General features: G+C 50.6%; 1 protein-coding gene and 1 non-coding gene across 2 annotated transcripts in view; both read right to left on the reverse strand.

Annotated features, from left to right (window-relative positions):
* The window catches only part of ACSF2 (acyl-CoA synthetase family member 2), a 34,697-nt gene extending 25,799 nt beyond the window's left edge, over positions 1–8,898 (reverse strand). The window contains exon 1 of the mRNA XM_042915797.1: positions 8,723–8,898. Within this exon, the coding sequence (XP_042771731.1) occupies positions 8,723–8,850 (128 nt within the window). The 5' untranslated portion in view covers positions 8,851–8,898. The remainder of the gene's footprint in view (positions 1–8,722) is intronic.
* On the reverse strand, positions 1,208–1,293 carry TRNAQ-UUG. The gene has a single exon. It is a non-coding gene; the product is annotated as a tRNA-Gln (tRNA).
* Positions 8,899–13,912: the final 5,014 nt, after the last annotated feature.

Below are 13,912 nucleotides of genomic sequence, written 5' to 3' on the forward strand. Positions count from 1 at the left end.
AAATTCAATTTTGGTTAAGATGGAACGATGAGGGGGCGCCTGGGTGGCTCAAGCATCCGACTCTTGATTTTGGCTCAGGTCATGATCTCATGGTTTGTGCGATCGAGCCCCATGTTAGGCTCTCCGCTGACAGTGCGGAGCCTGCTTGGGATACTCTCTCTCTCCCTCTCTCTCTGCCCCTCTCATGCACCCTCTCATTCTCTCTCTCTCAAAATTAATAAATAAACATAAAAAAAAGAAGATAAAAAGATGAGGGGTGCCTGGGCGGCTCAGTCGGTTGAGCGTCCGACTTCGGCTCAGGTCATGATCTCACAGTTCGTGGGTTCGAGCCCCGCATCAGGCTCAGTGTTGACGGCTTGCTCAGAGCCTGGAGCCCGCTTCGGATTCTGTGTCTCCTTCTCTCGTTGCCCCTCCCCCGCTCACGCTCTGTCTCACTCTGTTTCTCAAAAATAAATAAATGTAAAAAAAAAAAAAAAAAAGATAAAAAGATGAGCTCAGAGTGGGAGAAAATATTCACGAAACACATATCTCGACAAAGAACAAGTATCTAGAATACATAAGGCATACTGAAAACTCAATGGTTAAAAATAATCCAACTACAAAATGGGCAAAAGACACAGAGAGACATTTTGCCAAAGAGGACATACAAATGGCAAATAAAGCACATGGAAAGATATTCGACATCATTGGCCATGAGGGAAATTCATATTAGAGCTGCCATATCATGACATACCTATCAGAATGGCAAAAATAAACAATAGTGACCATAGCAAATGCTGGCGAAGATGCTGATCACTCACACATGGTTGGTGGCATCATTAAATGGCAATGGTCATCCTGGAAAACAGACAGTTTCTTTAAAACCAAACATGCAACTACCATATGAGCCAGCAATTACACATTAGGGGCAATTATCCCAGATAAAGAATTCTACTCCCAGAGAAACAAAGGTTTATGTTCACCCAAAAAGCTGTACACAAATGCTTATAGCAGCCTTATTTGAAAAAACTGGAAACAGTCCAAATGTCTTTCAGTGGTGAGTGGGTAAGCCAACTGTAACATTCATATCAAGGAATGTTCTTCTTTTTTAATGTTTTATTGATTTTTGAAAGAGAGAGAGAGCGACCATGCGGGCATGCAAGTGGGGGGCGGTGCAAAGAGAGAGAGGGACAGAGGATCTCAAGCGGGCTCCGGGCTGAGAGCAGAGAGCCCGATGTGGGGCTCAAACTCACGAACCTGTGCAATCACGATCTGAGCCAAAGTCAGATGCTCAACCCACTGAGCCAACCGGGCGCCCCTTAAGGACTACTCTTTAGCACTACAAAGAAAGGAACTATCAATACGCAAAGAAACCTGGATGAATCTCCAGAGAATTATGTGGAGTGAAAAAATCAATATCAAAAGGTAGCATATGGTATGATTCTATCTACATAATACCTTGAAATTACACAATCACGTAAATTGAGAACCAATACCAGATTGCTAGAGATTAAGCAGGGGCTGGAAGTGGAAGAGAATTGGGTGTGGCTATGAAAAGATCCTTGTGCAGATGGAAATGTTCTGTATCTTGACTATATCAATGTCAGTATCCTGGCTGTGATATTGTACTAGCTTTGCAAAAGGTTACAATTAGGGGAAACTGACTAAAGAGTATATGGGATCTGTTTGCACTATTTCCTTTTTCTTTTTGTTTTTTAATGTTTATTTATTATTGACAGACAGAGATGGAGACAGAGCATGAGCATGGGAAGGGCAGAGAGAGAGGGAGACACAGAATCCGAAGCAGGCTCCAGGCTCTGAGCTGTCAGCACAGAGCCCAGTGTGGGACTCGAACCTACGAACCATGAGATCATGACCTGAGCCGAAGTTGGATGCTTAACCAGTTGAGCCACCCAGGCGCCCCCCCCCCCTTTTTTTAATGTTTATTTTTGAGACAGAGAGACAGAGCATGAACAGGGGAGGGGCAGAGAGAGAGGGAGACACAGCCTCCAAAGCAGGCTCCAGGCTCTGAGCTGTCAGCACAGAGCCCGACGCGGGGCTGGAACTCACAGACTGCGAGATCATGACCTGAGCCGAAGTCAGACACTTAACCGACTGAGCCACCCCGGTGCCCCCATTTGCACTATTTCTTACAACTGCACGTGAATGTATAATTATCTCAAAATAAAAAGGTTAACTTAGATTACAAAGTATTGGAGACCACAAGGCATAACCAGGCTACCCAGTTCAGTGGGTCCAGAAGCCACAGTGTCCCCCCCACTCTCTGCTGGGACGGCCCCTTGACACATCTGAGGCCCCATTTCTCAGTTTGCCTTTCTGTTGTCACACCCAAGAGGTAAAATATAGGGCAGATGAGATCATGTCTGTTTCCCTAGGGTTATCAAGGAAAGCTAACTATTTAAGCTGTTTAATGCATAATACACACATTTTCGAGATTTTTTGTCAAGGTTAACAGGTCCCTCCTCCCAAAAGCACCCCTTGGTTTTTGAGCAAAAGAAGACAGACACAGGAGCATATACTCTAAGATTCAAGAATAGGCCAAATTAACCTATGGAGATTAGAAATCAGAACAGTGGTAGACTCTGGTGAGGGAAGGAGATTGACTGGAAATGAGCAGAGAGAAAGTTCTAGAGCTATGCCGTCTATACGGTAACTGCTAGTCACATGTGGCTGTGGAACACTTAAAATGTGGCTAGTCTGAATGAAGGTGTTCTGTAAGTGTTAAGTATACATCAGATTGAGGGGCACCTGAGTGGCTCAGTGGGCTAAGCGTCTGGTGGCTCAGGTCATGACCTCACAGTTCATGGGTTCGAGCCCCGCGTCGGGCTCTGTGCTGACAGCTCAGAGCCTGGAGCCTGCTTCAGACTCTGTGTCCCCTCTCTCTCTCTGCCGCTCCCCTGCCCGTGCTCTGTCTCTCAAAAAATAAATAAACATTAAAAAAAATGTTTAATATACAACAGATTTGAAAGACTTTCTTTTTAAAAAAAGGTAAAACATTTTATGAGAAAGTTTTAAAAGGTTGGTTACCTGCTGAAATGACATTTTGGCTATACTAAGTTACAGAAAATACACCATTAAAATTAATGTCACATATTTCTCATTATCTTGTTGATATGGCTACTAGAAAATTTAAAAGTCCACACGGGGCTCATATATTGATTGAAGAGCACTGTTTTACAGTGATAGGCAAGTCCTGTATCTTGGGGGGTTGAGTATATACACACATTTGTTAAAGTGCGTCAAACTGTACAAAGTTTGTGCATTGTAATTATACCACAAAGCTTCCTGATTTTTCCGCCACCCAATATAACCTTCCCGAAGGGGTCTACAGCTTACAAAGGACACAGACTACAAAGAACTCCAGAGTGGCAGGGGCGCCTGGGTGGCTCAGTCGGCTGAACGTCCAACTTCGGCTCAGGTCACAATCTCACAGCTTGGGAGTTCGAGCCCTGCGTCGGGCTCTGTGCTGACAGCTCAGAGCCTGGAGCCTGCTTCGGATTCTGTGTCTCCCTCTCTCTGCCCCTTTCCTGCTCGTGCTCTGTCTCTCAAAAAATGAAGAAACGTTAAAAAAAAATTAAAAAAGAAAAAAAAAAGAACTCCAGAGTGGTGTGAGCTACAATAAAGATGTGAGCAAGAGGGGCGCCTGGGTGGCTCAGTCGGTTGAGCATCTGACTTTGGCTCAGGTCATGATCTCGCGGCTCATGAGTTCGAGCCCTGCGTCGGGCTCTGTGCTGACAGCTCAGAGCCTGGAGCCTGTTTCAGATTCTGTGTCTCCCTCTCTCTGACCCTCCCCCGTTCATGCTCTGTCTCTCTCTGTCTCAAAAATAAATAAACGTTAAAAAAAAAAGATGTGAGCAAGATACCCTGTATTGGTGGAAGCTTCCATTTTTAGCGTCTTGACTAAAACCACTGGCACCTGTGTGTTTACACGTATATAGAAACAAGCAGGAAGTTATTATTTGACTCTAGCAAACCCAAGAAGATGTTTCTGAAAGCCTGAAATTCTCGGCTTCATGCTGTAAGTCTGTGAAGCTTACGTACTGTATGTGAGGCATTCGTACTGTAAGTCTTCCCCTGGGTCACTGGTACAGAGTGGGGGCTGATTCAGAACACTTGCTCCTTGATGGGGTCGCCGAGGTACAGACGAGGTGAGCTTACGACCTTAGATATCTAACAAAACCCTCAATGTTTTCTGTTCACTTGGAGGACCAGAGAGAGTCACAGAGTGTCAGGAGGTTAGGAGGAATTCACTAGGGTTCCCACTTCACCCACAGCCCTCTTGAATTAGGGGACTGGGCTCAAAGCCGAGCCTCCCTAGGAATCACAGAATGTCTCCGGAAATGTAGAGTGCTTCTTGTCCAAGTGGCCCATTTTACAAACAAGGTGCAGGGAGATGGAGTGGCTTGTCCAACGCGATACTGAGTTGGAAGTGACAGGGCTGGGACCTGCTTTCCTGTCATCGAACTCCCAAACTGAGAAACACACACACGCCAACAAGGTCCACAAAACAGGATTTGTGAGCTGGAGACACAACTCGTTTATTTATGTAGGGAGAGGCACCTGGCAGAAATATTGGTGCTTGTCATTTATTAGGACACTCCCCTAGCAAGGCCTAGTCAAGACATGAAATTACATCCTGTACTGTACTTTGGTTTGCTCAATATATGACACCTCCCCTGCCCCTCCCCCTCCCCCTCTTGCACGCGCGCGCACACACACACACACAAAGTGTGAGCATGGGCCTGTTATATACCCTGAGCAGCCCAGCTTGGTTTAGGCAGTTGCCCTACCAGAACTGTCTCCCTCTTAACTCTTCAGACAGTTACTAAACTGTGGAACTGTGGGCCTTGAGATCATTATAGGAATGCACTAACCCACTGTTACCAAGCACACTACTTGTATAATAGCTCACCAGTGCAATGGGTTGAAGATGTCTTTAGCATCAGGCTGTGAGTTAAGAATTTTCTCTTCTCTTTTTTTTTTTTTTTTTTTTAAGTTTTTAAATTTATTTTGAGAGAAAGAGAAAAAGAGGGAGGGGGTGGGGGCAGAGGGAGAGAGGGAGAGAGAGAATCCCAAGCAGGCTTCTCACACTCAGCACAGAGCTCAACTCGGGACTCAAACCCATGGACCTCAAGATCATGACCTGAGCCGAAATCAAGAGTTGGACGCTCAGCCAACTGAGCCACCCAGGTGCCCCAAGAATTTTCTTCCCGTGACCTTCTTTAACTCTCAGACAACATTATTTACACATGAGAAAGATCAAGTTCAACTTAGTCCCAAAGCAACCAGCTAAAATGGTTCATTTGAACCCAGATATGCTTGGCTTCAAAGTTTCTGCCTATAGAAATGTGGGGGGTGTTAGGAGAGCTTCATACCCAGGATTCAAAAGAGTTCAAGCACAGGCAAGATTTCACATGAGTATATAGGCTTCATGCTTCAAACTACAGCCCTATCGCCGGAGGGATCAATTTCAAACTTCAGCCTCGCCAGCAAGGCTTCCTCGGTCCCGTTCCCACCAATCAGATTGTTTCCTGCTTTGATCGGCATCTTCCAAGGAACAGCACCCTTTCTGCCTTGAATCAGGGGGGTCTACGGTCTTCCCTGTAGATCCCTTTTAGGCAAAAAGAACTCAGTGAAAACAAGTTCATCTCTATACTCTCTCTGCACCTTCCACAGTAGATAGCACCTCTCTCTACTGCATGCCAGGCCCAAAAGGGTAACCAAAGCTGATGTGTACCACTCACTGGTTACAACGTCCAAGTTCATAGTTTATTTTATTTTTTTTTTAATTTTTTTTTTTAACGTTTATTTATTTTTGAGACAGAGAGAGACAGAGCTTGAACGGGGGAGGGGCAGAGAGAGAGGGAGACACAGAATCGGAAGCAGGCTCCAGGCTCTGAGCCATCAGCCCAGAGCCCGACGCGGGGCTCGAACTCAAGGACCGCGAGATCGTGACCTGGGCTGAAGTCGGATGCTTAACCGACTGAGCCACCCAGGCGCCCCCATAGTTTATTTTCTATTGTTACATTTAGAATGGAGGATCCCCAGTGGAATGTGTAGGGAAATCATTACTAGATCACTTGTTAATCATCTTTGGGGAACTATGGGAAGAGTCTAATTTTTTCAACCATTATGGCTTCCAACCAAAACACTTCCTGACTTAATACAACCGCCTCATATAGGGATGGCATTTTATAGTTGCTGTTACTGGTCCCACCTGATAACAGCCATCCCCCTAGAGGGTAGTCCATGAAGCTCATGTACCCCTCTGCCCTACTACCAGCATCAAGTCACTGAACATCGTTCCCAATTCTGAAAGGCGTAAGTCAATGTTCTTTCTGCTTTTCTCATTTCCGAGTGCCCCAGATGCAACTGCCCCACAGGCAATCCCAAGCCAGCTCTCGAGGTCTATCTGGAGGAAACCTGCTCATCTCAGGTTCATCAAGGAACCTTCCCTCCAAGGCTCCCTGAAGCCCCAGACTAGCCCATCCATTTTCCTTGGGGGAAGGGGATGTGTGGACAAGGGGAAGGAGCTGGTGGTTCAGGAGATCTGGAGAGCAATGGACTGCTTCCTCTTTCCTTCTGGGGAAAAAGGCTCTGAACAACCCCGATTTTGATGGACAGGGAGCATCTGGCAGATCCAAGGGCTGGACTTGTGGCTGGGCAGAGACTACCATCTTGGCAACTGGCAGAAGGAAGAACCAGGTGCAAGAAAGAGGTCACCGATCCCCCCCACCCTGCCACTTTTAAGTCAGTTGGAATTCCTACCCAGACATCATTTGATGGTCTCAGGGACCAGACCGGTAGCATTAACGACAAACTCACCAGGCTCAGAGGTTAGGTAACGCACTCAAGGTCACGCAGTGAGTAGGTGAAGGAGCCAGGACTGTAACCCAAGGCAGTCTGGCTTCAAAGTTCTTGCTCTTTCCTGACAGGCAAAGCTGGGGATCTGATAAGTAATAGGCCTGGGTGGGTGGTGGTTGGACAGCAGAAAAGCAGGTTTTATGTGTAACTAGGAAGAGCAGAGAGTAGAACTCCAGGAGCTTTCCACATATCATTACACCGGAACACCGAGCAGTGATCACCTGACTTAGCTTTTTCTCCACTAAACTGCACATTCCTGGGAGTCCGGGGTTTTTTTGGCTTCTATATCCACAGCGCCCACCAGGTGCTTGACATGACATGACGTATGTATTCGGCAATATCTATCGAATGCTTGAGACTCCTGAGGGTTTCTTTAGGGGAAAGTGAGAGTGAACTTAGGCCAAATCATCATAGTCAACAGAAAATGAGGGGGGAAGGGATGGGAAGGAATTAGACCAAATGCTCAGGAAACCTTCTCTCTCTGGACAGAAGGATCTCCTCCAGGTGCAGGGTCAGAATTTCTCTGAGGCCTGGTGCCCCTACCCTGAGACGGTAGGCCTGGACCAGGTAAGGGTCCTGCTTTGTTTACACATAAAAACATCAAAGGTCAGCAATGTTGCCATGTGAGCCGAAGTGGCCTGATTTAGCATCATGAAACATGTACACTTTGGGGGGTAACTTTCCATAGGGTCCTCACATCCTAAGAGGTGTCCAGGAGTCCAGAGGTGGGGCTTGGAGGCTAGGGGTGTCGATGACAGAATTTGCCTAGGGAGGCACGGTGAGAAAACCCAGCTGTTTTCCTCACAGTCCCATCTACCGAGCAGCCTTGAGCCACCGGGTTTTCCCGGAAAACTAGGCATAGCCATCTTAGACCATGGCGTGCTTTCTAGTTGTCGGAACCAGCAAGTGCGAGAGGTTTTGATCTTGAAGTTTCAGCCCAAAGAGGAATTTGCCTCTCCTTCCAATCCCCTCCGCCCCCATCCGATTTTTGTGAAGCAAACAGTTCTCTCAGAGGAGAAGTCCCACCCTTCTCTTCCCTCTTCTTCCCCAAACTTAGTTCTTGGCCCTTCTGGGAGGCAGGGCAGGCTCGGTGGCGCCCAGGCCTCCCGCTTCTGGGTGCTGAAGACAACCACCACCGATAACATCAGTTGGAGCCCAGCTCTGCTTAAGCAGCCAACGCGCGCTCAAACTTCGATCTTACCGGAAAATGGCACGAATTCCTACACGGCTTTGGAGGCAGCGGAGCCACTAGGAGTGGGAACCTGCCAGCCCCCATCCCACCTTTGCACGGAGGACATGAGCAGACAGGCCCAGGAGGCGGTAAGGTGCAACACCGGTGTTTGTCAGCACCGCAGGAGGAGTGGGGACGCGGCTGAGCATAGCGGTCCGGCAAAGACAAGCCAAAGCCCCCCAACCCCTCCCCAAGTTTATCCCTGAAGGGGGTCCAGCTCGGAGACAGCGTTCTGAAGACAGAGCCCTGCCCCTGCCCCTCCTTCTCAGGCTAGATCGCCAAAGGCCCACACGCCTGGCCCTCTGTGCTCACGAACGGAAACAACCTAGAGTCCTGGACCAGAACTCAGAGTCAGTGCAGGGTCGCTGGCAGCCACCAGCCGCAGCCCGGGTCTGCGCGGGCCAGGCCAGCATTTCCTGTTGCCTAGGCGCTGAGCACGGGCTACCTGCTCCCCAGCGGGTGCCATCCAGAGGTGCGGCAGCCCAGCCGCGGGCCTGCCAGCCGGGGTGGGCTCGGCCCCCCAGAAAAGCTCTGCAGGAACCCCCAATCTCCCTCCCTCCCGGGGGCCCGTGCCGCCCCCTTCTCCCCCAGCCCCCCCTTCCCCCCCTCCCCCCAGGGGCCGAGTACCTGAGGGGGCGGGCGCCCTGCAGTCTCGCTTCCTGCCATGCCCGGGCGAGGACGGCCCGGGTCCCCGGCACCCCCGGGCTCCCGGCGCACAGCCTCCCGAGGCGCAGCCCCCAGGGGTAGATGGCCATGGCTCTCTGCGCCCGCGTCCCGGCCCCAGGAAACTTTTAAAGTGAGCCGAGGCGGGGCGAGCGCGGAGCGGGCGGGGAGGCGGGGAGGGTCGCCTCTGCCTATGGGGCGCGGAGGACTCGGTCCCGCCGGGGCGGGGGGCGGGGCGAGGCGTGGAGGAAGCTGCGGCGCGCGGGGCCACCTTCCCCTCGGACCCGCGGCCCTCCCCGCCCACCTCGAAGACGTGCCCGGGTTTCCCTGCGGATCCCAAGGCCCCGGCCACAGCCCGAGGCCAGGCTCCCCTGCCGACCACCGGGGGCCTAAGTTTGGGGGCTCAAGAGCTTGTTGATTTTGTAGAGGGGGAGCCCGCGGGGCGCGAGTGTGGGCCGGGCGGCGAGGCCCAGACGCGTCCGTGCCCCCACCCCGCCCCAGCTCGGTTTAGAGAGCGGGTCATAGGCTGCCAGCTCCCCTCCGGGGTGCGAGCCAGAGGCGCCTCCGAGAAGCGCCCCGAGGCGTGCCAGCTGGAGCAGAGGGCTCGCGGGGGTGGGTTGCTGGGGGGGTGGGGGGAGGGAAGTGGCCCGGACAAAGGGTGCTGTGGGCGATCCCCCTCTCGGTCGACTCCAGGTGGAAGCCAGAAGTCAGCTTCAGAAAGGACACCAGTTGGTACCCCCTTCTCCCACGGGCAGCCTCCCACCCTGGGCCTCTGCCTCGACTCCCCCCGCCCCGGCTCGCAGTGCACCGTGTAAGGTGGCATCAGGGATTGAAACCTGGGCTTCTCACCGCCATCTGCCAACCCCAGCTCAGGCCCAGGGCCCCATTCCGTGCCCTGTCCGAGGCGTGAATGGAAAGCAGCAGTGGACAGAGGTTCAGCCCACCGCACCTGTTCCATCTCTGGTCCTGGCTGGGAAAGGCGGCACCGGGCACCTGAGTGGCACAAGTGCCAGGTCCACACTGTCTCGACCCTTTCTCCAGAGGAGGAGGACAGCAATGGGGGAAAGGCCCTGGCAGGGTGACCTCCCCGCTCCTGCCCCAGAGGAAGCAGTGAAAATCTGGGCCAAGCAGAAAGGTTAGTTAGGGGTGGGGCCTGGCCTGAGAAGACCTTTCCCCTTATCTGGGGACTTGGCCTCCAACTGAGGTCCTGAGCAGTCTGTGCTGCATCCGTCCTCATGATGGGAGTGGCCTCAGATCCTCCAGAAACCCTGGCTCCTGGGGGGACAGTCTCCACACTTCAGAGCGTGTGGGGATGGGGCAGGAAGACAGGGGAGCAGAGAAATTACGACCAGTTGAGCTGGCAAGGACACACCTTTCTAATGACGCTAACTCTCCGACTCCGGCAGCCTGGCCCAGGGACGGAGTGCCCCGGAACATAACCCAAGTCCAGGGTATCAGCTCTGCCGGTAACTGGCTGTGTGGTCCTGGTAGTTACCTTGCTAGTTTGAGGGTAGCCCCGGGGCAAGAGAAGGATGGGTTCCTCCTCGAACTTTTTCTCCAGCCTCAGCTCTCCATCCGCAGGCTTTCCTGACTTCCCGGACACGAGTGCCATGGAATAACAGTCACCGATTTCAGGATAACTTCCTCAAGCCATACTCTCAAGAGACATTATCTCCCTTCACAATCACCCCGCAAGGAACAGACATGCCTTGGAATATGTCTCTGGTGTTATGGATGAAGAAACTGAACGACGCCTGGCTGGCTCAGTTACTAACGCACGTGACTCTTGATCTTGGGGTTGTAAGTTCGAGCCCCACGCTGGGAGCAGAGATTGCTTACAAATAAAATCTTTGCAAAAATAGAAGAAAGAAAAAGAAACCGAGCCCCAGGGAGGTTCCGCTACTTGCCCAAGGTCAAGATGAGCACAGTGAGTGCAGGCCAAGGCTCAGCCTGTACTCACTTGGTGGCTTTGGACAAGTCACAGGGCTTCTCCGGGCCTTAAGTCATTATGTTTAAAATTGAGATAATAGGGGCACCTGGGTGGCTCAGTCAGTTAAACGTCTGACTCTTGATTTCGGCTCAGGTCATGATCCCAGGGTGGTGAGGTTGAGCTCTGCATTGAGCCCCAAGTTGGGCTCCCAGTTGAGTCGCGCATCCAGCTCTGGCTCCACGCTGACAGTGCACAGCCTGCTTGGGATTCTCTCTCTCTCCCTCTCTCTCTGGCCCTCCCCTGCTTGCACTCTTGTGCATGTGCTCTCTTTCAACATAAATAATATAATAAAATGGGGACGGGGCACTTGAGTGGCTTAGTCGGTTAAGCGTCCGACTTCAGCTCAGTGATTCACGAGTGATTCAAAAAACCTGGAGATAACACCAGCCTCATGCAGAGGGTTGGGGTAAGGATTGGGTGTGGTGGCAGAGAACTAGCACTTGACCCTTTTTCAGTGATTGTTACTTTCTCTCTCTATCCTCTCCTTCTTCCTGTTGTCTACACTCCGAGACTTTCCTCTGTGTTCAGTGGTGCAAACCTTTTTTTAGCAGGAGGAATTGTTTTTCATCTCTGCAAAGCCTTGAAAGATGTGGTAGGCACTGGTTCTGTAAAAGGGGAGAACGGTTGGGAGGAAAGAAAATGCTAGTGCCTAATGAGGGAGGGAGCCCCTGAGTCTGTTGACCAGAATTCTTGGGTCTCTTTGAGGGAGTGGTGAGCAGGGCATATTGCCATCCAGTCCCTGCAACCAACTCAGTTCCTCACGGCTTCCCAAGGGGCTTTCTGCCCGAGCCCAGCATGCCTGCTGAGTGCTGCACCTGACTTGGATGGTTTATGGTGCCTTGGTTTTGCTCAGGCCCCTGGCGACCCTGAGAAAGCCCTTAGTCCGCCCCCTTTGCCAAAATCCTTCCCTTTGTGCTTCAAAAATGGGCTCAAAATGTAAACGTCACTGGGGCGCCTGGGTGGCTCAGACGGCTGAGCGTCCGACTCTTGATTTCGGCTCAGGTCATGATCTTGCGGTTCGTGAGTTCAAGCCCCACGTGGGGGCTCTGTGCCGACAGCTCGGAGCCTGGAGCCTGCTTCGGATTCTGTGTCTCCTTCTCTCTCTGCCCCTCTGTCTTGTGCTCTGTCTCTCTGTCTCTGTCTCTCTCTCAAAAAATAAACATAAAAAAAATAAATAAAGTGGCACCGGCAACCAGTCTGTGTTCGAAAATAACAATACAACTGTATTAGGAGGATTTGGGGAGGAGACACGGCAGTGAGTACAAATCCTCCCCTGTCAAACAGAAGATCAAGAAATGGCTGTATAAGTATAATATTTCGAAGCAAATAACAGAAGATAAAACACACGTGGTTAAAATAGTTCAGATCTGAACAGACATTTCTTTTATTTATTTATTTAAAAAAATTTTTTTTCATGTTTATTTTTGAGAGACAGAGAGACAGTGTGAGCTGGGGAGGGGCAGAGAGAGAGGGAGACACAAAATCCGAAGCAGACTCCAGGCTCCGAGCTGTCAGCCCAGAGCCCGACGCGGGGCTCGAACTCACAGCCCGAGAGATTATGACCTGAGCCGAAGTTGGCCGCTTAACTGGCTGAGCCACCCAGACGCCCCTCTCCAAAGAAGACATACAATGGCCAATAAGCACATGAAAATGATACTCGGTACAAAAATACAGGCATAAAGGTGGTCAACATCAGTAGTCATTGGGGAAACGCAAATCAAAACCACACGCTACCACCTCACACCAGTGAGGGTGGCTATGACAAAAAAAGAAATAAAATAAAACAGAAAACGCTAAGTGTTGGTGAGGAGGCGGAGAAATTGGAAGCCACGTGTGCTGCGGTGGGAATGTAAAATGGGGAAGCCATTGTGGAAAACAGCATGGCAGCTCCTCAAAGAGTTGAAAGCAATCACCCCATGATCTAGTAACGCCACTTCCGGGTTTGTGCCCAAAAGAAGTGCAGGTAGGAACCTGGACAGACATTTGTACACACAGGTTCATAGCAGCATTCTTCACAATCGTCAAAAGGCACAAACAACCCAAATGCCCATTGGCCGGTGGTTGAGTGGATAAACAACGTTGTGGTATGTCCATACAACGGAGTATTATTCAGGCTTCTGAAGGAGGGAAACTCTCACCCGTGCTGCCTTGAGGACATTGTGCTGAGTAAAAGAAGCCAAACGCAGAAGAACAGACGCTGACCTGAGGTACCTAAGGTGGTCAAATTCCTCAGGAACAAGAAGGGTAGTTGCCAGGGGCAGGGGATTGGGGGAGTGAGGAATTAGCGTTCAATGGGTTTAGTTCGGGAAGATGGAAACGTTCTGGAGATGGATGGTGGGGAGGGCTGCACAACAGCGTGACTGTACCTAATGCCACTGGACCGTCCACTTCAAAATGGTACACTGGTGTATTTTATTTATGTCGATTTTGCTGCTAAGAAAACAAAGTTCTCTTTGGAGCATGGGACTAGAAGGAGGGGTGGGACAGAGAACCGATGCTTATTTGTTAACAAGCCTTGTTCTCATTTTATTTTCCTAAAACATCTTTCTAGGTTTTATTTTCAAGTCATCTCTACACCCAACATGGGGCTCGAACTTACAACCCCGCGATCAACATGCTCTACCAACTGAGCCAGCCAGGCGCCTCCTACATGTTTTATCTTTAATATGTATATATATTTTTACTAGCAGGCCAAGGAAGGCTTCTTGATGAGTGCCGTTGATCATGTACAGGGACTAGCATGTCTGGTGAGGTTTTTCACTAGACGCCAATGAGTGCAAAGGGGTTGCTCTGGCTCGTCGTCAGCCTCAGAGTCAGATCTGGGAAGAAATCCAGCTCTACTGCCTTTTTTCTCAATGACCTTGGACAAAATTTCTTTCCTCTGGGGTAATTTTTCATCGCTCTCTGTTGTAATCGCCTGCTTCCAAGGAGTATACGAAAGATGTCCCCTTTAAAGAATCTTCTTCGCGGCATGTCTGGTTAGGAATGCAGTGCTCATGAAGGAGAGGTGGGAAGTCGAGAGGCTGGCAACGCCGGTGGAGAAAAAGGGAGACAAGGGTGAGGAGGAGCACTCATGAAAGACAAGGCGACGGTCCCCTGGGACACCATAATGCCCACACTCTGCCCATCAGACCTGGTAGCCAGCACCGAAGATAAAAGAACAA

This window comes from Panthera leo, chromosome E1 (genome assembly GCF_018350215.1).
Source record: "Panthera leo isolate Ple1 chromosome E1, P.leo_Ple1_pat1.1, whole genome shotgun sequence".
NCBI classification, from domain to species: Eukaryota; Metazoa; Chordata; class Mammalia; order Carnivora; family Felidae; genus Panthera; species Panthera leo.